General features: G+C 53.7%; 1 protein-coding gene across 1 annotated transcript; it reads left to right on the forward strand.

Moving 5' to 3' along the window:
* Positions 1–212: 212 nt before the first annotated feature.
* Positions 213–19239, forward strand: ADGRD2 (adhesion G protein-coupled receptor D2; the record flags this gene model as incomplete). The annotated part of the gene is made up of 24 exons (XM_033077847.1): positions 213–279; positions 863–1093; positions 1198–1851; positions 1994–2092; positions 2541–2626; positions 3004–3285; positions 4501–4612; positions 4974–5108; positions 5342–5462; positions 6389–6494; positions 6710–6765; positions 7787–7913; positions 8012–8115; positions 8751–8853; positions 9029–9182; positions 9958–10091; positions 10654–10769; positions 11664–11784; positions 15165–15206; positions 15402–15455; positions 15773–15911; positions 16412–16470; positions 18229–18259; positions 19124–19239. Coding segments are annotated over 24 exons (3249 nt in total), but the record flags the coding sequence as incomplete, so codon positions are not given.
* Positions 19240–20981: the final 1742 nt, after the last annotated feature.

Raw genomic sequence — 20981 nt, forward strand, 5'->3', positions numbered from 1 at the left:
TCTAGCAAAGGGTGAAAACTTCCCAGCTGGTCAGCATGTTTAGGAGAGACTTGAGAACTGATTCTTGGCTCTTCAGCTTTTTGGTGAGTATTACAGGGTTGGGGTTTTTTTCTTTTTTTTTCCTCTCTTTTTTTTTTTTTTTTTCTTTATTTTTTTTCCTGGGTATTTCAGATAATACTGATGTTTTTCTGAACATTACAACACATCCTCTCCATCAGGTCGGTCTGTCCAGGAGTCTCCTTGTCTTTGCAGCCCTTGCCAAGAACCAGACTTCTAAAGGTTAGTGTTTCCATCAGCACTCTCTATGTGTTTTACAAGCAATATCCAGCACAGAGAAACAAAAGGTGTCTGGTGGTGCAAACAAAGATAGAGAAACTTTTTCTATTGCCCTGTTTTGTACCTAAAATGCTGTTTGCAAAGCTGGTATTTGCTCAGCTGCTGCTCTGTGCCCCACTGCAACTGCAAAAAAACAGATTATTTTGGGTCTGCAAATTGCGTCTGAAGTGCAGAAGCTGGGAGGAGCTGGGGAGTGGGGATGAAGCAAGAAAAGTTGTTTGTACATAACTGCTTTGAGCAAGCTTTTCTGAGGGCCATCCCTAGGCATAGCAGAGCTTTTCCTTGGTGCTGGGCTCAGCAGGGTTTGTGTGCCCCACGGGAGTGTGCCCAGCTCCAGCCCTGGGCCAGAGCAGAGCCACAGGCATCCCTCAGTTCAGGTCCAGCAGAGTCTGAGCTGTCCTGTGCCACTGTGCTGCACAGGAGGTGAGCCCCCGCCAGCAGCTCCTCCAAGATGCACAAGGCAGTGTTTTAAACACTGGGCTGGAGAGGCTTTCTGTTTCCCCATGCTACGTGTGTCTTCCTCCAGGGTTTGCTCCTGTCACGATTGAGACCCCAAGACACACGTACGAATATGTGGCCACTGCTCTGGACTGGTGGCAAGCTGACAGGTACTGTGAGCAGCGCTTTGCTCAGCTGCTCGTTGAACCCCAGGACACTGAGCAAGGCTCCTTCAGCACGCTGCTGCAGTCCCACCACATCAGAGGCTCTGTCTGGCTGAAGGAAAGGGACAGGGTCCTGCACAAAACAAAGAGGAGACGTGAGTATAAGATGTTTTCATTCTGAAATTGTCCCTTGTTTTTTTGTTGTCACTATATTGGCCTGTGCTTCTTCCTTTCTGCTGACTGAAATTTCTCCTTCTAGGTGGCCACACTGTACCAGTCCTGGTATTCAGAGAAAAAACAGACACAAAGTATGTGAAGGTGCTGTCTGACTTCCCAGCACTGCCTGCTGTCACAGCCTGTGCCCACCTGCAGTGGGACACCAGGACCCAGGAGATTGCCACCATCTTCTCCTACGCCGTGCCTGCTTTCATCAACGAGTTCCAGCTCCGTGGCTTTGTGGATGAGGAAGGCTTTGTTCGCTTTGCTCTCATAGTCCACGGGCACCATTCCCCTTACCTGCCTGTGTTCCATGCTGATGGACAGTGGCATCACTTCTGTGTGACCTGGCAGCAGGAAAATGGGACCTGGGCCATCTATGCCGATGGGAAAAGGAGAGCATCTGCCAGTGGTTTGTGCTCTGTGGGGACATCTGCCCCCCAGGCCATCTTTGGGCAGGGGACCTTCATAATTGGGCAGGACCAAGATTCCCTGGGGGGCACCTTCAGGGCAAAGGAGTCCTTCAGTGGGAACATCACTGACTTGCACATCTGGCAGAAAGTCCTCAGCAGCGAGCAGATCGAGAAGGTTCGCTCATGCTGGGGGGTAGAGCAAGACCTTGTTTTTGGGTGGAGTTCAAACGCCCTGGAAGTGGAGAGCACCGTTCAGGCAGTGACCACACAGCTTCTTTGCCCAGGTAAGTCTCAGAATCCTCGTGGCTCTTAAGGCACAGCCCGCAGTATTTGTTGTACCAGGCTTGTGGGCTGCTGCAGGAAAGGTGAAACCTGCTGGGGATGGCGTGTCCCTGGAGACCCTTCTGTCTGTGTGTGTTTCCACAGGGCCTGTTGAGGAATGCAGAGTTCTGGAAGTTGGCAGCAGTGGGTTCAGTTATGCATCTTGTTTGCAGACTTTGCCTTTCATCTGTCTCTACAGCAAGGGTACAGCATCTGTTAGTTATTTCTGCATTGCTTCCCCTGCACGCACTCCTGGAGGTCGCAGGGGGCGGTGGCCAGGGATGGGGAGGTCCCTGCTGTGAAGGGGTCACCTGCAAAACTGGGGCTGGCACTTTGCTGCAGCTGCCTGCACTCTGTCAGGGGGGTTGGCTGCTCCCCAGCTGGGCAGTGGTGGCACCCCTTCCGCGGTTCTGGGGCAGTGCTGGGAGTGCCTCCCAGGCCAGACATTTCCAGATTCGTGTGAAAGTGTGGAAGTGTCTCTCCAGATGGGATCTTGTGCTAAAAATAAAATACAGCTGTGAAGCCTCCTAGTCCTGCCTGTCCTGCAGACTTAGCCACCATCTGAGGACCATTGGCCAGGCTTTGAACATGGCATGTGTTAACTGTGCTGCTGGAACCCTCAGCAGTGATTCTGGTTCTGGTCTGTCCCCAGATGCGTACTGGCAACTGAAAAGAGCTCAGCTGGAGTCCAGTCACTCGCTTGCCAGCCACGTGAACACCCGTGCAGTGCGGCCTGTGGTGAGTCCTGCAGCCCCAGCAGCGGCAGCTGGCACCTGGAGCAGGCAGGAGCTGCTGGGGTGGATGTGCTGGCACCTGGTGCTGTTTGAGGTCACTTTGCCAGCAGCTGTGCTTGGGACCTTTCCTGAGCTGCTGTTGGAGATTGTGACCAGCACAGCCGTGACTTCTGCTGTGATCAAACAACCAGTGTTGCTTCAGATTGATTCATCTCACTGAGGATGAGGGTCTGGACAGGAGATCCCTTCCCCCAGGATATTCCTGCTTGGCCAGACAGGTGTCCTGATGCCAGCAAGGGCAGCAGGGCATTGCCAAGGCACAGCAGATGATCAGGGACAGTCAGGGCTCTGCTCTGAACTGAACCATCTTTTCCATGACAGATTCCTGACAGTGTCTTCACAAGTGATGTGCAGGACATGAACCTCTCCCTGGCTCTTGATGCTCTTGATATCTTGGCAACTGTTCTGAGAGAAGGAGAGGTGCCTGTGCTTGAGCCATCTGACCTCCTTACAGTGCTTCAATTACTAAAGCAAGTTTCAGATATGGAAATCCAGGAGGGAGATGAGCTGGAGATGTTGGAGCAGTTGGGCCAGTATTACATGGAAGTAACGGAGTTAATTCTGGAAGAGCAGAACAGTGGGACGTGGTCATCCATCAGCCAGGTAATGGTGTCACCAGTGTCACTCTGTGTGCCTCACCTGCTCATCCTTGGCCTGCTGCACAACCACAGGCTGGTCATGCTGGCTTCCATGGCCACCTGCAGCCTCTGTGGCCGTACTGGAGCACATGAAAATGCTGCAAGCACGGGCATGGAGCCTCTTCCCCAGCTCAGACCAGGGCCAGCTGCTTTCCTGGCGCCTCATTTGTTGGAGGTGCAACCAAGTTCTTGTGCAAACAAGTGCAGTGCTAGTGGTGCTTCCTTTGCAAACCCCTCCAGTGCTGGACTCAGCTCTCTTCAAGTTCTCCACTTTGTCAGTCTGCATTGGCAGTTTGCAGACTCCTGGTGCTCTGCAGTTTCCCACACCCTGCAATGCTCTTCTCTTTCTGGTGTGTTGTGTTTTCTGTTCATGGGCTGCCAAGGGGCTGTTTGTCATCAGCCCCCTCACTGCTCACAACACCACCAGGCTTTGCTTAAGGGATTTCCACCATCCCACCCCTGTGAGGTTTTTCTCCATGCTCACGTGGTTTTTTTTGTACCTGGTGCAAGGTCTGCACGCTCCACCTGTCTCTGGATAATGTGTGACAGTGTCTGGCCTGGCCAGTGCCCCAGGAGCCAAGCCAGGGATATTAAAGGATGCTGAGCAGTTCAGAGTTTGCCTTTTTGTTCTCAGCTGCCCAGGTCTCCATGGCCACAGTCACTCACAGCTTCTCAACAGTGCCACAGTGTGACTGGTGCAGCTGATGATCTGCTGGGGGAGAAGGGTGGGAGCTGAGCACTGCAGGGGTGGCACTTCCAGCACAGCAGGACCTTGAGCAATGGGGCTGCTCCTCTGCTGCTCCTCAGCTGCAGAGCCTATTTCTGGGTGAAACCTTTTCCAGGAAGAGCAGACGGTTGTTCTACAGCTTTGCAAAAACCAGGAGTCGAGTCTAAAGGTCTTTCTTTCCAGAAGCTCATTTAGTTATTTATTTTCATGCTGTTTTAATGGCTTTTTATGCAGAACAGCAAGTTTCCCTCATTGCCAGACCTGTCTCCTTGCTGAAGGAACTGGGAACATCCTTCAGTAAAGAACTCACAGAAAAGCAAAGCCAAAGTTTTGAGTCCCAACTTCTCTTTTTTTGCCTGCAAAGAACCAAACGTTTAAGGAAGCTCTTGTGAGCTGGGAACGGAGGGCTGATGGTGCAGGTGCTGATTTCCATCGCTCTCTCTGTGCTTGCAGGTTATCAGGGGGCCCATGGCTGTCGTTGAGCTCTGTGACAGAATGGTGTCACTCTTGGTGCCGCTGCTGACCCCAGAGAGGACAAAGATCATGATCCAACAGGGGAATATTGGTGAGTGGCACTGCAGGCTATCTCACCAGTCACCCTGTCTGATTTCCAGCCCCAGTCCCCTCCTGGCTCCTCTCCTCCTCTGGCTCACCTCCTGCCAGCCCTGCAGCCTGCTCCCCATTTCCTCTGTGCAGTGGCACAGTGTGAGGGCACCTCTCACGCTGTGGATTGCAGGAGGATTGTGAGAAACCCTTGGGCATGGGAGAGCCTGAGCCCAGATGCCCACGGTCTGCCAGAAAGGGACCTGCCTGCTGCTGCTGTGGGTCCTGGCTGGGACTGTAGAGTCCTTGTGGAACTTTGCTGTAGCAGTAGCTCTGGAGGAGGGCTGAGCCCTGGTTCAGCACCTGATTTTACCCGTGCACAGGGCTGGAGGTGAGGGAGCTGGAGCTGGGCGAGCAGGAGCTGGGTGCTGAGGTGTACGTGGTCCAGACCCCTGGGGAAGGCAGGCACGACCTCATCGAAGTTCCTGCAGAAGAAATGCAAAGGCTGAAATCCAGAGGTTTGTTCTGACACCTGAGCCTGCCCTGGTACTTCTGCATCACCTTCTTAGTGGCACAAACTGTTCACCCTGCCCGTGTGAGGTCTGGAGAAGTGTGGGGAGGGATGTCCTTGGTAAAGGGGAGATGGGCTGTGGGGAAGAAATTCTGTACAGCCCCTCTAGAGACACAGCTGGGACCTGAGGGTGTTCTGGGCTCCCCAGATGATCCCTGTGCTCTGTACCTGTCCCTGCAGGTCTCCACAGGGTCACAGTGAAGAACATGTGGTTTGGCTACGGCTCCCTGCAGCGCTGCCTGTCCAGCAGCGGCACCAGTGCCGTGTCCCAGGACACGGCTGCCTCTGATGGGGGACAGAAGTGAGTGAATCAGAACACCCCGCACCCCAGGGCCACACAAGAGCTCGTTTCCAAATCTGCATTGAACTGGTGCCTCGATTTTGGCGTGACCTTCATCCCGACCCTGTGCCCTGAGATGCCCCGTGGGGTCTCCTGGTGCCTCTGGCTGCCGGGGGTCCCAGCTCTGCTGGGGTGGCAGGGAACAGAGCCCGCAGGGAACAGAGCCCACAGGGAACAGAGCCCGCAGGGAACAGAGCCCGCAGGGAACAGAGCCCGCAGGGAACAGAGCCCGCAGGGAACAGAGCCCGCAGGGAACAGAGCCCACAGGGGCTGGGCAGAAGGTGGCTCTGGAGGTGGCGGCTCTGAGAGAGCTCCCGGAGCTCCGAACGCTAGGTGGGGATGGCCGCCCGCACATCCTGCGCATTCCCACATCCAGCAGATCCCCAATCCCGTGCATTCCCACATCCCCACATCCAGCAGATCCCCACATCCCGCACATCCCACACATCCCCACATCCCGCACATCCAGCAGATCCCGACATCCCCTCATCCCACGCATCCCCATATCCCACACATCCCACACCTGCCGCGCATTCCCACATCCCGCACATCCAGCAGATCCCCACATTCCCACATCCCGCACATCCAGCAGATCCCCACATCCCGCACATCCCGCACATCCAGCACATCCCCACATCCCGCACATCCCCACTCCGCACACTCCGCATCCCCTCCGCCCCTGGGCTGCCCAGCTGGAGCTCTCGGGACGCTGCAGTTCCCGTCCCCAGTGCCGGGCAGTGCTGGGTTTGGGATTTTTCCAGGTGTCCCAAGGTCCGTCCTGCCCCGTGCCCAGCCCTGGCAGTGACCCGCGTCCCTCCCGCTCCCTGCACACCGGGACACCCCGGTGCTGCTCCTGCCGTGCCTGTGAGCAGCTCCTCTCCCGGCAGGTCCCTGGGCACCGCGGTGGGCACGGCTGTGATCTCATCCACGCTGCTCAGTGACTTCCAGGAGATCAGCACGTCCGTGCGCTACCGCCTGCAGCACCGTGTCCAGGTACCCGAGGGGCTGTGTCCCCCGCCAGCCTGAGCCCCTGCCCGCAGCACGGCTCGGCTCCCGGAGCTTTGGGATGGGGCTGCCCCATGCCCGGGGCTCTGCCTTGGCTCTGTGTCCCTGTTTGTCCTGTGCTGACTGACCCTGCTCCAGCCAAGTGAGTGACCAGCCCCGTGTCCAGCCCGTGTGTGACCTCTCCTCTCCCCTCTCTGCTGCAGGACCTGCCCAATACTCTGGTGGGGCCCATCTGTGCCTTCTGGAACTTCAGCCTCAGGTGCCTTGTTTCAGTTCGGGTCCCCAGATTTATGAGTTTTTATTTCCAGTGGAAAAATCAAACATCTCAATGTAAATGTAATGGTAAGAGTAGAGATCTGGAATTTTTTGCCTCCCCTGCATGCTGACATTCCCTGTCTGCTGGAGCAGAGTGCTTTCCTGGGAAGATTTCCTTTGGAGAAGTCACTCACAAGCAAGTGACCTTTAATGAGGTATATACAACCCAGATGGAAAGCCCTGGTTAATTATGATTGTTGCCTGTGACAAAGAAGAGTTAGTCCAAGATACATGCCCCAAAGACATGCAGGTCCAACCTCGTAAATCCTGCCTGGCACTGGGATGTGTTTTTGCTGAATGTCACTGTGGTGAGAACACTGGGGCTGTGATCTATTATGGATTGGTAATTAAGTCATTCAAGTGAAAAAACCCTCCTTAGAGTCCCAGACTTGTAGCAGGCATGGATGAGGTTGGGGAAGGTGCTAAGGGAGTGATTTTGGAAACAGCTGGTTTTTGTCCAGCAGCCCTGCTCTGATCCTGACCTTGCTGTGGTACTGGGCAGGCTCGGGGGCAGTGGGACAGAGCTGAGCCGTGGTCCCTGCCCAGGGAATTTGGATGGATCATTGCTAGATGTGCTGAGGACCCCCACACTGGCTTTGTGGCTGGTGGGCAGAGTCAGAACAGCCAGCCCAGCGCTGCTCTCAGTGCAGGGGCTGTGCAGGGAGCTCTTCCCAGAGCTGTGCAATAACTGGGCTCTGTCTGAAGCTGTGGTGGCTGAACTCCACTCTTTAATGCACACATTGACACCAGATCTACTCTCACTGCGTGCCTGCTGGATGAGGCAAAGCTGCTGAGACAAAGGGTGAACCAAAGGGAAGTCTACATGAAGACCTGTTTCTGACATCCTCATCTTCCTCCTTTAAACTCCACTTTTTCTGGGAGAATGAAATTCCCACCATGCCCTGGCTTTCTGCGGAAGTGAAAGGTAATTTCTGTGTGTTTTCCGTGTTTTTGCTGCATGTTAGCCCAGATGCTGGTGGGATGTGGTCCACAGCTGGCTGCTCGGTGGTGATGTCTCTCCCGGACTCCACTGCCTGTTTTTGCAACCACACCACGAATTTTGCCATCCTGCTGCAGGTGTACGAGATGCAGGTGAGTGAGGAGCTGCTGTGGGGTGGATGCTGGGGCTGGCACTGGTGTGGTTAATTCAGGAGGGATTTGTGTCTTCTGTTGTTCCATGTCTGGAGCAGAGGACCACCAAGGAGGAGTTCACACTGCAGACTTTGACTTTTATTGGATGTGGAGTTTCCTTCTGTGCCCTGATAGTCACCTTCATTTTGTTCTTGGTAGTTCGGTAAGGAAAGCCTGGGCTCCTGCAGCCTTCTCTGTATTTTCTACTTGGTATCTTAACTTCAGAACCTTTCTCACAGTGTCCTTTGTCAGCCTGGGGTGATGCAGGAGCGTGGGGAGAGGGGGAGCTGCCCTGTGGTTGTTGTTGGCTGGAGAGGGGCTCGGCCCTGGCTGTTTCTGTGGAGATGCTCATTGATCTGTGCACACACCTGGGTGTCTGTGGCAAGACTTTTATCAATTGCTAACGATGTTTACTATAAAAGCTGCTCTGCTAGAATTGGTTTTTATAAAATAAATGGAGCAAGGAATATTTCTTTGGTTGCCAACCCTTCTGTGTCACTTGGCAAGCACAGAGCTCTGCCCTGTGAGCGTGGCAGGGGCTCCCTCCACCTCCCCCTCCCTGCCTGTTCCCCGGAGCTGTGGCCAAGGGCTGAGCAGCTCTATCCAAAAGTGTCCCCAGCACCCAGTGCTTGCACAGCAGGGCTGTCCTCTGCCCCTTGGACTGTCATCTTTGCAGCGAGTGCCACAGAGACCACAAGCTGCCCAGGCAGGTCTGCCCAGCCCGAGGGGACAGGGAGACCCTTTTGTGTGCACCCTTTTGTCTGGCTGCAGCTCAGGGCTCCCTCTCTCCCTCCCCAGCGTCCCCAAGAGCGAACGAACCACTGTGCACAAGAACCTGATCTTTGCCCTGGCTGCAGGAGAAGCTCTGCTCATGTTCAGTGAGTGGGCCAAGACCAACCAGGTGAGCTGACCAGGAGTGGCCCATTCAGCCCACGTGAGGCTCCAGCATCACTGTCAGAGCAGCAGAACACAAGTATAAACCTATTAGTTACCTGTAACTGCACCTAGGCTGGAATAGTCTCTGTTTGGAGATGCTCGTATCTGCGTTGTGCAGTTGTGGTTTCTGTCCCCTCCAGGTGCTGTGTTTCATGGTCACTGCCTTCCTGCATCTCTTCTTCATGGCAGCCTTCTCATGGATGCTGGTGGAGGGGCTTCTCCTCTGGAGCAAAGTGGTAGCAGTCAACATGAGCGAAGACAGGAGGATGAAATTCTACTACGTGACAGGCTGGGGTATCTGCAACTCCTCTGCCTTGAGTCCTCAGGAAAATATTATTTTTCTTTTTTAGTACAAGATATGCACAATTGTTAGATTTAATTTAATAGGAGAACTGGGTGCCAGCGCCCTGCAGAGACTTTCTTGAATTATTTGTCAAATTGCTAGTCTTAGAGTGTAAGTTAGGCAGCATTTCTGTTGTATTTCTAAACAGGAGTTCAGTTAAAAAAATGGAGGAGGAGATTTATGGTAAGTTCTTGTTCTTGGAGAGCATCACTGCTGTCTCATAGTAATTAAATATAAATGTGTTCCTCACCAAGCATCTTTTATTCTGAGGGAGCCCTTTAGGGACACAGAATTATTTGAATAAGCTGAATTTTGTGTCAAAGAGGAGCCTCTTTAGGGACGTGCTGCCCAAAGAGAGGGACGTGCTGCCCAAAGAGCACACACCTAGCTGGACACTGGGCAACCACTTCAAGTATTTTGGACTGGTTTATGTCTTTGATTGTCCATTTTGTTAAAAAAGCAATCTGAGGAATAAATTGCTTTGGTCAGGACTCAGGACTTGGAATGCTTTATACCTCAGAGAAAGATGCTGACAGCTTGTAAATCTGGCTGTGTTGAGCCAGGACAGATTTCAGCTGCAGAGAATTGATGTTGCTCATGGGGTTTTGGAGGCTCACACTGAAGTCTGTCTGCTCAGGGTGGGTTTGAAGCAATTGTCTGGTGCTCAGTGCCCTGCATGGGGCATCTCTGCTTTTCCCAGGGTTTAACCTGTGGGTTTTTCTGCAGGGCTTCCAGTCCTTATCGTGGGGGTGACCCTTGCAACTTCCTTCAACAATTATGTGGCAGCCAACCATTGCTGGCTGAACGTGCAGACCAATGTCATCTGGGCCTTCGTGGGGCCTGTGCTCTTCATCCTGGCTGTAAGTGCTGGGGAGGGGGGAGTCCTTTGGGTCTGGTCCTGGAAAAGCACTGCAGAGTCAGGGGTGCAGCTCATTGGGCCTGCTGCTTTTACAGGAAAAGTGTTGCTTTATTTTATATAGACTTCTACAACACAAATAAGTCTCTTTAAAGAAAAAAGCTTTTTGGTAGGAAAAAGGGCTTTAATAAAATTTTGCTGACCAGTTCTTGGTTGGTTGTTCAGTTAGGAATGTGGTGTGTGACATTGCCTTAGCTAGAGGTCTGATTTTAATACAGGAACATTTACATCCTTGAAATATCATGATACAAAACACAGCAGCAGAAAAAGGTCCAATGTTTATGGGTCCAGAATAGACCTTTAACAGGGAAGACTTTCTGTAGGAGAAGTTTTGGGATCGGTTTCCTGGATCTCACACATGTGTAGACAGCTCTGTGAAGTCTTCTGATTTCATTGCTTTCTTGGTAGTGATATTTGTCCCCAAGTTGTGACCCTAGTTTCCAGCAGAAAAGCCTCACCCACTGAGGTGCAGGATGCCAGTGAGAGCAGCAGCTGTGCCCTGGCAGGTGAACACCTTGGTGCTGCTCCGGGTGGTGACGGTGACGGTGGCCAGCGCCCGCAGGAGGCTGAAGATGCTGACCCCCAACAGCAGCCTGGAGAGCCAGATTGGAGCACAGATCTGGTGAGCAGGGAAGGGCCTGGCTCTGCCAGCTGTGCCTGCTCTGGTGTGAAACACCTGGGACAGGGTTAGATCCACGGGAGAAATCCTTCCCAGGGAGGCTGGGGAGGCACTGGCACCGCCTGCCCAGAGGCTTGGCCAAGTGAAGGCAGTGAGCTGTGAGAGCCAGGGCAGAAGGGGCAGAAGGGATTCTCTCCCACAGGATAACTGTGTTCACCCAAAGACAGTCCATAATCCCAGCTGAGAAGCACAGGGAAGCAGTGCTGGTCTCCATCTGCACTCACACTCCCAAACCTCACCCCTTTGGGACAGGACACCCTTGGCAGTGCCTGCAGAAATCCAGGCTTGGGGCTTGGTGGGTTGAAAGTAAGGCTGGTGGGGGCTACACACACAGGGGAAGAGGCAGTGGGGACTTCTGTAATCAGTCAATACTGAGAGACCTCTAAAATACTGCTGCCTGAGTCATTACTTTATCATGCTCTGTGAATTTTTATTGTTGTTAGCTGGCGCCGGATACCCCTGCTAGACACGCATTGTTCCCCTGTAGCATAAATAAATTTTCCCAAATTTACAGAAGCACAAAGATAGGGCATTGCTGGAGGGCAGGGTGACATCCATGTGCAAATAAAACAAATTGAGAAACCCTCCTTGTAGCAGAAATTGGGGGGAAAATAACTGTTTTCTCACGGCTGATGACGTCAAAGAGCTCCCTTCTTGCTAACTTGCAGTGATAAATGAAGAGCAGGGCTGGCACACTGGGGTCTGGGAGGTGAAATATTTGGTTTTTCCTGTCTTAACTTATTTTGTTTGTAGAGGAATTTGTTCCACAGCTACTGTCTTGGTAGTGTTTCATCTCTGAAACATGCCTGGGTAACCCTGAGCTCTTCCTCCCGCCAGGGCCACGGCCAAACCCGTCCTGGTGCTGCTGCCCGTGCTGGGGCTCACCTGGGTCTGTGGGGTCCTTGTCCACCTCAGCATCATCTGGGCCTATGTCTTCATTGTGCTGAACTCCCTCCAGGTGAGTCCTGCACACCTGGGGCCCCTGCAGTGCACTCCACCTGTCCTTGCAGCCAGGGACACTTCAGCTCTGAACCAGCCCAGCTTTCCCCAGGCACTGGGCTGCTTTGTCTGAGAAAACTCATTTCATCCCTCCAGAATATATATACAAAATATAATATAATATAATATAATATACAAAATATTATATATATTATATAATATCTTATATATATTATATAATATACAGAATATAACTCTATACACCTTGTGCATCCAATGACCTCAGCACCAGTATCTGACTGTGTCCCACTGGTGCCACAGTTTCCAGTTTGAATCTCCTTTCTTGTGTTAGTTTTTCTCACACCAGTGTGGTTTCAAAACGGCAGCGACAAACTCATTGGTTTTTATTTGCTCACATAATGGGTAATTAAAATGGTACCTGTGCAGTCAAATGGGGCAGACATCCCTCCTGCTGTTTGCATCTGGGAAATGAGCCTGTTTCCTGCAGGACAGGGCAGGGCAGGTGTCATGTCCCTGTTAGAGCAGAGGGTGCCAAAGGTCACATCCAGCCACTGTGTGCTCGAGTGCTGCTTGGGTGGTGTGTTCCAGGATGGGTGTTTTCCATCCTGCTCCTGTTCAGGCATTCTGAGAGGCTGTGATCTCTGTGGCAGTGCAGGCAGAGCCACCTTCCCCTCCCCTGGGGTTCAACTTTACTGGGGGAGTGCTAAGAACCAAGAACTGAGAACCTTTATCTCTGAAATCCGTGTTGTCTGCAGCCTTGCAGGGATGCTCCCAGTGCCAGCTGTGCTGGGATGGGTGAGCTGCAGGAGTGTTTGGTGTGCCAGCTTCGGTGGGCTGGTGGTCAGAACCCTGCTTGGGACAACGGGAATTTTGGGGGCTGTTTCTAGCCCTGACTCACAAGACTTTGTGTGGATCTTATAACCTCTGTCAGAATCTTCATTCCTCTTCATCATCTGGCTACATTTCTGAGGCTTTTTGCTTGTCTTGGTATCTCCAAGGGCCATGGCTGTGGCTGCTGTTATTGCAGTCATGCTGTTAGTAAGTGAGTGTTAATAGGGAATTCTGGAGGGCAGAAAGTGACACCATTACCTGGTGCACAAAGCAACACTTAATATTTGCTCCTGAATTTATTGTTTTCGTCAAAAGACTTTAAAGCTTTAACAGCCTGTGTGTGGTGAAGAGAGCAAAGCAAATTGTGTGAGTCTCAGCAGCCAGGAGTGCTCAGTTCTGCCCCAAGCTGGGGCTGTTCCAGCACCTCGGGATATCTGGAGCTCAGGGACACAGTGACAAACACTCCTGAACATGTGCTTGCCACCTGCGATCCAAAGCATCAACAGAGGCCTTGCAAGCCTTGAGAGGAGGCAGCTGTAGATGGAGCTAGAGAAGCACTGAACACCCCGAGCACCCCTGAGCACCAGCACGGCTCCCAGCACGGTCTGAGGGGAACGTGGAGCTCTCAGTGGAGCTCACAGTGGAGCTCTCAGCAGGCAGGGGTGACCCTGAGGGGCGCAGTGTGGTCAGCCCAGCCCTGGGGCTGAGGCTGTGCCTGCCCCAGAGATGCCATGGGGGACTCCCTGGGCAGTCCCAGCTCTGGGCACGGTGTGCTCAGGGGTGTCCTGGCTGGTATGGATGTGCTGGCTGCTCAGGGATGTGCTGGATGCTCAGGGATGTGCTGGCTGCTCAGGGATGTGCTGGATGCTCAGGGATGTGCTGGCTGCTCAGGGATGTGCTGGATGCTCAGGGATGTGCTGGATCCTCAGGGATGTGCTGGATGTTCAGGGATGTGCTGGATGCTCAGGGATGTGCTGGCTGCTCAGGGATGTGCTGGATCCTCAGGGATGTGCTGGATCCTCAGGGATGTGCTGGATGCTCAGGGATGTCCTGGATGCTCAGGGATGTGGTGCTGTTCAGGGATGTGCTGGCTGCTCAGGGATGTCCTGGATGCTCAGGGATGTGCTGGCTGCTCAGGGATGTCCTGGCTGCTCAGGGATGTGCTGGATCCTCAGGGATGTGCTGCCTGAGGCTGGCACCGCTCCAGCAGCCGGGTGCTGCTCACGCACATCGTCGGGGCTCCGAGGGGAGGTTCCAAGGCCAGACAAGGGCTGCCTCTGCACATCTCTGCTCTAAAGGCTATCAGGAGGGTGGCAGGAGGCCTGTCTTAGTGATAATTAAACAGCATCAGTTCTCTGTGTGTCCTCATGCCACCCTTGGGTTATTGAGCAGGAGAGAACTACAGGCTCAGAGCTGTGTGATCAGACATGGCTGTGCTGGGCTCTTTTGCCTCTGCCCCTTCATTACCAAGTTCAGGACAATCTGCAGATTGCCCTAGAGAGAAATAAATGCTGGTGAGAAGCTGCAGAGCTGAGAGAAAGCCATCCTGCCAGCCCCTTTTCTGACTGTCCTATGGATCACTTGGAATTTCCTTTGAGGCCAGAGTGTTTCTTCACATGTGAGTCCTGTGCAGTTCCTCAGCTGCTGGGGTTGTTTTTTGTTTGACTGCTCTCTGTTTGTCTGCAGAAGCCCAAGGCTGCTCTGTGTGCTGGCCCCAAACACGACAGGCAGTGCAGAACCCAGAGAGTGATGCAGAGCAAGAGGGAGCCTGTGGTGCAGAGGGGCAGGAGCAGGGCTGGAAGTGCAGGCAGGAGCAGGGCTGGAAGTGCAGGCAGGAGGGGCTCCCCCAGAGCTGCAGCTCCACTCCTGCCCACTGCTGCAGCTGGGCCTCCTCTCCTTCCCCACTCTCCCCCCAGCCGACCTCTCTGCTCCCCCTCCCCACGCTCATCCAGAATGATTCTTTCAAGGAAGACCTGCCTTGGAAGCCTGGCCAGAAATCTGGTCTGGGGGAGTGACCAGCGTTGCTGGCTGAAGGACAGGTCACGGCTGGGTGCCAGGGGGCTGCTACCATTGCGCCTGCCAAGAGCTCACAGATGAGAGCAAGGCTCGTTGGAGACAAGATGGATTGCATCTCTTGCTGCAGCTGATTTATCTAGCTGCGATAACAAAACACCCACAGATATAACATAAATCTGGTGGGCCAGATAGGGCTGCTTTAAGGCCAGAATGGTCGGTCTGGAGCTGTAATTAGCCCCAGGCTGTGGCCCCCAGGCAGTGCTGGCTCTGGGCACTCTCCCTGGGCACATCCCTCACACAGCTGTGCCCAGCGCTCCGTGGTGGCCGAGGTGACACTGCCCACTGGTGCTGGGTGTGTGACAGCAGCAGACTCTGCCAACAGCCTGGTCTGAAGTGTGGAGGGAAGGTCCTTCCTGCCTGACCGTGCTGTGCCCACCATCTGTGCCATCTCACCCATTCCAGAGCTGCTCAGGCCAAGGAGCACAAACCAGCCCTGCCCCTCTGACCCCTGCTCTGCTCTCTCCCTTCCAGGGCCTGTACATATTCCTGGTGTATGCAATCTATAACAGCGAGGTAAGAGATGGCCCTGGCTGGGTTCAGTCACTCGTCACAGCAGCTGGGTGCTGGCATCTGGGGAGAGCTGGGTTCTGCCAGCTCAGCCCCCCTGTCCTTCTGGAACCGGGGCTGCTTTTTCTCCATGGCTTGCTGGAGCATCTCCAGCTGTGCTGGAATTGTGTGGCCCTCACTCATGTCCTTGCTCTGCTCCAGGTGAGGAATGCCATCCAGAGGATGAAGGACAAGAAGAAAGCCCTCTCATTCACTGTGAGTTGGAAGGAATCCCTGCAGCCCCTTCACCCACCAGCTGTCCGCCAGAGGAGGGTCCCAGCTGTACTCTGGGTCTGCTTTGAGGAGATGATGATGGAAAGAAATCTTGTTTTTATTTTTGTCTCCCTTCTTTGCAGTCTTGTTGGACAAGACAGACCCAAAGACAACCTACCCCTGTTAGGCAGCAGCCTGCTCTGCCAGGGTGGGGTGGGACCAAAGCAGTGCTAATGAAATCAATCTTTGAACTTGGATCTGGATGTAGCAAAGACTCGTTGCAATTTTCACTGTCCTGTATCTCTTGCCTGTCATTACAGAACTGCTCTCATCCCATCAACTACTTATCCAGTCCAAGGAACACAACCTCCTGGGAAGGGAAGCTGAGTCCTGCAGCTGGGAGTGCCCTGCCAAGCCCGGTGCAGAAAGACCCTCCAGTGAAGAACATCACCAGCAAGGGTAGGAGCATCATTGTCACTGTTAGCCCAGGCTGGGGGTGACACCACAGTAAAATGTTATTCCCAAGACTTGAATTTTAGTGCCCCTGGCACTGCATTGATTGCTTTGCACACTGTGCCTGTGTGAGCAGGGTCTGGTGCTGCAGCAGGGGAAGGCAGAGTCCTCGTGGGGCTCAGAGGGGTCAGCCCACCCCATGGTCAGCCTGGCTGGGTGAGGACAGGGGGTCTCTTCAGTGTGCTAGGCAGCATTGCATTCTCCTGAGGCCAAAATCCATGTTAGTGTCTTAAAATTCATTTTCTAGAGGAGAAGAAATGGTGACATTAGAAAATAGGCATTTTGGCTTTGGGGAAAAAATGTTTTGCATTCTCCAACCACTTCAAGAGTGCAGTGATACAGAAAACCATTTGCTTCAGTGGGGACACAAAGCACCGAGTTCTTGGGAAAGCATAAATATCTCTGTTCTCTGGTCTGTGAATTCATTGTGCTGCTTCACCCTTCAGGAAATTTTGGAGCCAAAATTCCCATGGGAATTTCATCAATTATGTCACCGGAGAGACCGGTATGTAACATCTTCTGTTATTCTTCCACCTTCACCCCAGCCAGAGCACAGCAGTTCTGTAGGGACACCACCTCAGCCTGGGCAGGGGGGACAGCAGGGCACCTTTCCAAGGACAGGAGAGGAGGTGGTTCCAGTCCCAGTCCCAGAACAGTCGAATTCCAAGGCAAAGGCTCACCCTGAGCCCGTGGGGAACCAGCCCCAGGAGGGTCTGAGAACAGGACCTACAGGAACACGAGGTGCCACTGAGTCAGAGCCACAGAGCACTAGCCTGAGGTTGGCATGGATCAAGCAGGAGACTTTCTCAAGGACAGCAAATTAAATCAGGCAGTGGGGCTGGTGCCATGGGCGAGTCTCATCTCTCCCAGGAGGGCTGTGCTGCCTGCATCAGGATGGAGAGCTCAGCAAGGCACAGCCTAAAGCAGGGAACAATTTAAATTTGACTACTCTGCTCCCACTTCCGTCTCCTGCTATTGAAATGATCATCAGTCCTTGTGCACTTGACATACAAGTGCTGTAATTTCTTCAGAATAAAATCCAGCACTACTTTCATGATTCTCTCACTGAAGGATCTCTCTTTCCCTCTCTAATATTTATCCTTTGAAAACCTATGTCATGTAGACAGCTCTTATTTATCCAATAGATAATACTTCTATAGCTGGCATATTGTTCTGAAGCCACTCAGTAAAATCCATATTTCCCCCTCTCCTGATTTATATTGTGGTTAATGCTGCAGCACCAGGACTCACTCCAGGTGATGCTTTTCTCAGCCAGCCAGGTGCTGGCTGTGTGAACCAGGGTCAGAGCTAAGCTCCTGGCACCGGATTTGAGACGTGGGCACAGGGATTAGCCAAGGACCGAGTTCCCTGAGGCAGGGCATTAGGAGGCAGCACATCCCCTAAATGCCAAGGCCGTGGCATTTCTCAGCATGCAAAGACAGAGAGTGCTTTCCTCCATGTGAGGGTCACCGAGGGCTTTGCTGTATCTTTGCTGTATAAACACTGCATTTTTAATGTGTGTGTTCCCTCCTGGCTCGGTGCTGCAGGGCTCAGGTGTGGTTGGTGCTGCCCAGGGCTGGCACAGAGCCCGTGGGCTGGCAGAGGTGGTGGGCACGGCTGTGCCCTGCCTGCTGTGCCCTGTGCTGCCTGCAGTGCCCTCAGTCACACAGGCCAGGGCTGTTTCCCTGCTCCCAGCTGAGTCACCGATCCAGAATGTCACTGGCAGCTGCACAATAGTTGGGATGAAGAGAAGATGGCACTCCAAGGCGTTTGAAAACACTTAAAATGACAAAACACCGAGCAAATGGAGATACAAACACAGACAAGATGTTCTTCGTGTTTCAGCTTTTTTAGATGTTGTTTGGTGATCTTTGTTGTTGTTGGACTGGGAGTGGGAATTTCACATCTCCCGAGCATTAACCACCCCTCGAGCACAGAGTGCAGATGTGTGGGCTCTTCCCACAGCAGCACAGAGGGGTTCTCATCCTTTCCTGGATTTTCCTGTGCTCTCCAGCCTGGTGGGTCACCACGGGGCTGGCAGGGTCCCCAAAGTGGGCATTTGGAGCAGGGTGTCACCTCCCCACTGCTGTCTGGGGACACTGCCAGGCGCCCGTTCCTCCGGCTGGGATGAAGGCTCTGGTTCCCAGCCTGGGATGGTGGGTGGGCTCTGGGGAGCCCTGCCTGGCCCCAGGGAGTGTGTTGGGGCCACCAGCAGCAAAGTCATCAGACCCATCCCTCTAACACATGTTCTCCCCTCTTTCAGGCCGTCGAGCTGACAGCGTTCAAATGCTCAGGTAAGCTTTGCCTACATCGTGTTCTGTAGTTTTTGCTGCTGTTGGTACTGGGACCTGTGGTTGTGTGCTGGAAGGCAGCTGCTTTCTGCTCAGGCTTCAGGAATCGTGTTATTTCCAAGCTGCCCTGATGGGTGCTGTCCTGGCCAGGCTCTGGGAATTCTGTGTCCCCCTGAGCAGATGAGGGGAGCTGGGGGCTCTGGAGCCCCAGCAGCCCTGGCAGGGGCACTGCCTGTCCCAGCAGCACGGGTGGCTCAGCCAAAGCCCCATCTCAGGGCACCTGCCTGGTTTCTCCCCGTGTCTCTGCACCTTTCTGGGCGCCCATCCTTGTCTGCTCCAGCTCCTGGAGCCCTGGGGGCAGCAGCTCCTCCTGCCCTGGGCAGTTTTAAACCAGCAGCTGTGGCAGAAAGCACTGGTGGGTGCTGGCAGTGCCATGATCCCAAAGAAGGGAAGCTGGGGAAGGTGGGCTATGCAGACAGGGCTGGATTTATGAGCTTAAAAGCAGCCATTTAGCTTCTTGTGTTTCGGGTTGTAGAAAGGCCAATGTCACCATGGAGGTGGGTAGAATTAAAACCAGAAATCCCTCCTAAGCCCCAGGCCTCTGCAGGATGGCAGCTCCCTGCTACAGCCTCAGCTCCCCAGGCTGCCTTTGGGCAGGTCCCCAGCTCCTCAGAATACAAATGGAGCATATTTCATTTTATTTTCTTTAACAACCACCGCTGGGTACTCTGGATGGGGACCCTCAGGAGGACAGAGCAGTGAGGGCACACCAGGGGAGGAGTGATCACATTTTTTCTGCATTGTGACATTTTCTTTTGTCAAGGCAAGCAGTCCATTAGCAGGTTTCTGATTTTGCTCCACATGAAGTGTCTAAGCAGGGCATCCTCAGGCTATTTTCGAGACGATGCCACCCAGAAGCAGTGCAGCTCTCCTCCCCACACTGGACACATGAGAAAGGCAGAGATGGTGGCACCCAGGAGTAGCTGTGCAGCATTTCGGGCACAGCAGTGGGGTCTCAGAGGCTGCAAGACCTGCACCCACCACGGGCAATTGTGCTCTGCCCACCCACCCTCCTGCTTCTGCATATCTTATAGCCCACGTGTGTTATTAAACTCCAGCTGTGCAAAGAAGTGGGTTGTTTAGTTTGGTTTTATTTTCTCAAGTGAGCCCTCAGTGTGTTTTTAAAAGCCCAAGTGTGCACAGAGGGTGATGGAACACCAGGCTGGTGCCATGGAGTGGCTGGGGTGGAAGGAGCTCTGTGCACAGCCACCCTCCCTGAGAGCCCCCAGGCTGCCCCCGTGGCTGGGCACTCCTTGAGCTGGGCTGAACGAGAAGATCTCGAGCCACAAGAGCTCTCCTCTCACACTTGTGCTCTTGCGGTGCCGGCCCCGCCACTGCTCGGGGCTCAGGCACAAGTGTCTCCAGCCACTAAACAGACAATAAAAGTGCCCAGCTGCAGGGGACCCCAGGAGCTCAGCCTCACACAGGCGTGTGCCTTCACCTTCTGTTCATGGAGAGAGCACTGCAGAGCTCTTGGGTGCCAGAACAGGGACTGATCATTCCAGCACACCCACTGCTCCCTCTTCTATTTGCTGTCTCCCAAAGAGTTTAATGAAAAGAGACGTGTTTAGCCCCAGATATCTTTGTTTGAAGAAAATGGTGCTGCTGCCAGCAGGAGCTGTGGCACACCCCTGGGGCATTGCTCCAGAGCCTCACCACGCTCCTGTGACAGCTCTGGGTGTTGCACTGGCCCCAAGGGCAGGGGACAGACGTGGGGCCATGGGGAGGTGGGATGGGTGAGGATGAGGGTGGATAAAACCCAGGGGAATGCCAGGCCAGAACCAGAGCAATGGGGAGTTTTTCAGTGTGGTTGTGGCAAGAGCCAGGCATGGCCTCCCCCCAACAGGGGCTCAGCCCATGGAGCAGCTCCACAGTAACGAGCCCCAGCCCAGCTGCAGGAGCTGCTCTGTGCAGCCAGCCCTGCCTGCCTTCATTACACACTTTTTGTGAGCAGGGCATGGCTGGGGCCGTTCACATATTTGCACAAACAATAAGTCCCATCTTCCTTGTCTTGGCAAACAAGGGCTCCAAGAGGCCTCCACATCCTCCATCTCCTCAAGTGATGGCTGCTTTGTTTCCCCACGATAATTTCATTATTCTGTTTGAATACATTTATATGTTGCTAAGCCACACATAGCAACATGGATCTTGTCTCCACAGCCCAGCCTTCCTCTGATCGATACTGAGTAATTCTGCAATCTCACCATATTGTGTTACATAAGCTTGGCTGGAAATAATAAGGAACTTGCGAGTGTTTGGGATTCAAAGCCAGAAAAGCAGCTGAGTGTCATGGGGGGAAATGCAGACCCCATCATGCCAGCCCTGCTGGGGTCACCTCTGGTGCCATGGCCCTTCCTGAGGAGTCCCTTGTGTACTTTTGGAGGAGATGCAGCCCATGGGGCACCGGTGCTTCCTGCCATGGCAGAGCTGGTGTTTCCCTTAAATCCCATTTACAGCTCATTGTTCTGTGCTCCCAGCACTGGCTGCTGTGCTCTGACCAGGGCAGAGGAGGTTTCCCTACAGCCATGGCCCTGTGCATGGGGGCTGCTCTGGCTCCCTGTCACAAGGACTGCATTTCAGAGACCCCAGAGGGACAGCTTTGGGGTGGCAGAGCTGTACCACTGACAGGCAGGGCTGGCTGTGCCAGCTCAGTGCCACTGCCCCC

The sequence above is a fragment of the Catharus ustulatus genome, chromosome 21 (genome assembly GCF_009819885.2).
Source record: "Catharus ustulatus isolate bCatUst1 chromosome 21, bCatUst1.pri.v2, whole genome shotgun sequence".
In the NCBI taxonomy this organism is placed as follows: Eukaryota; Metazoa; Chordata; class Aves; order Passeriformes; family Turdidae; genus Catharus; species Catharus ustulatus.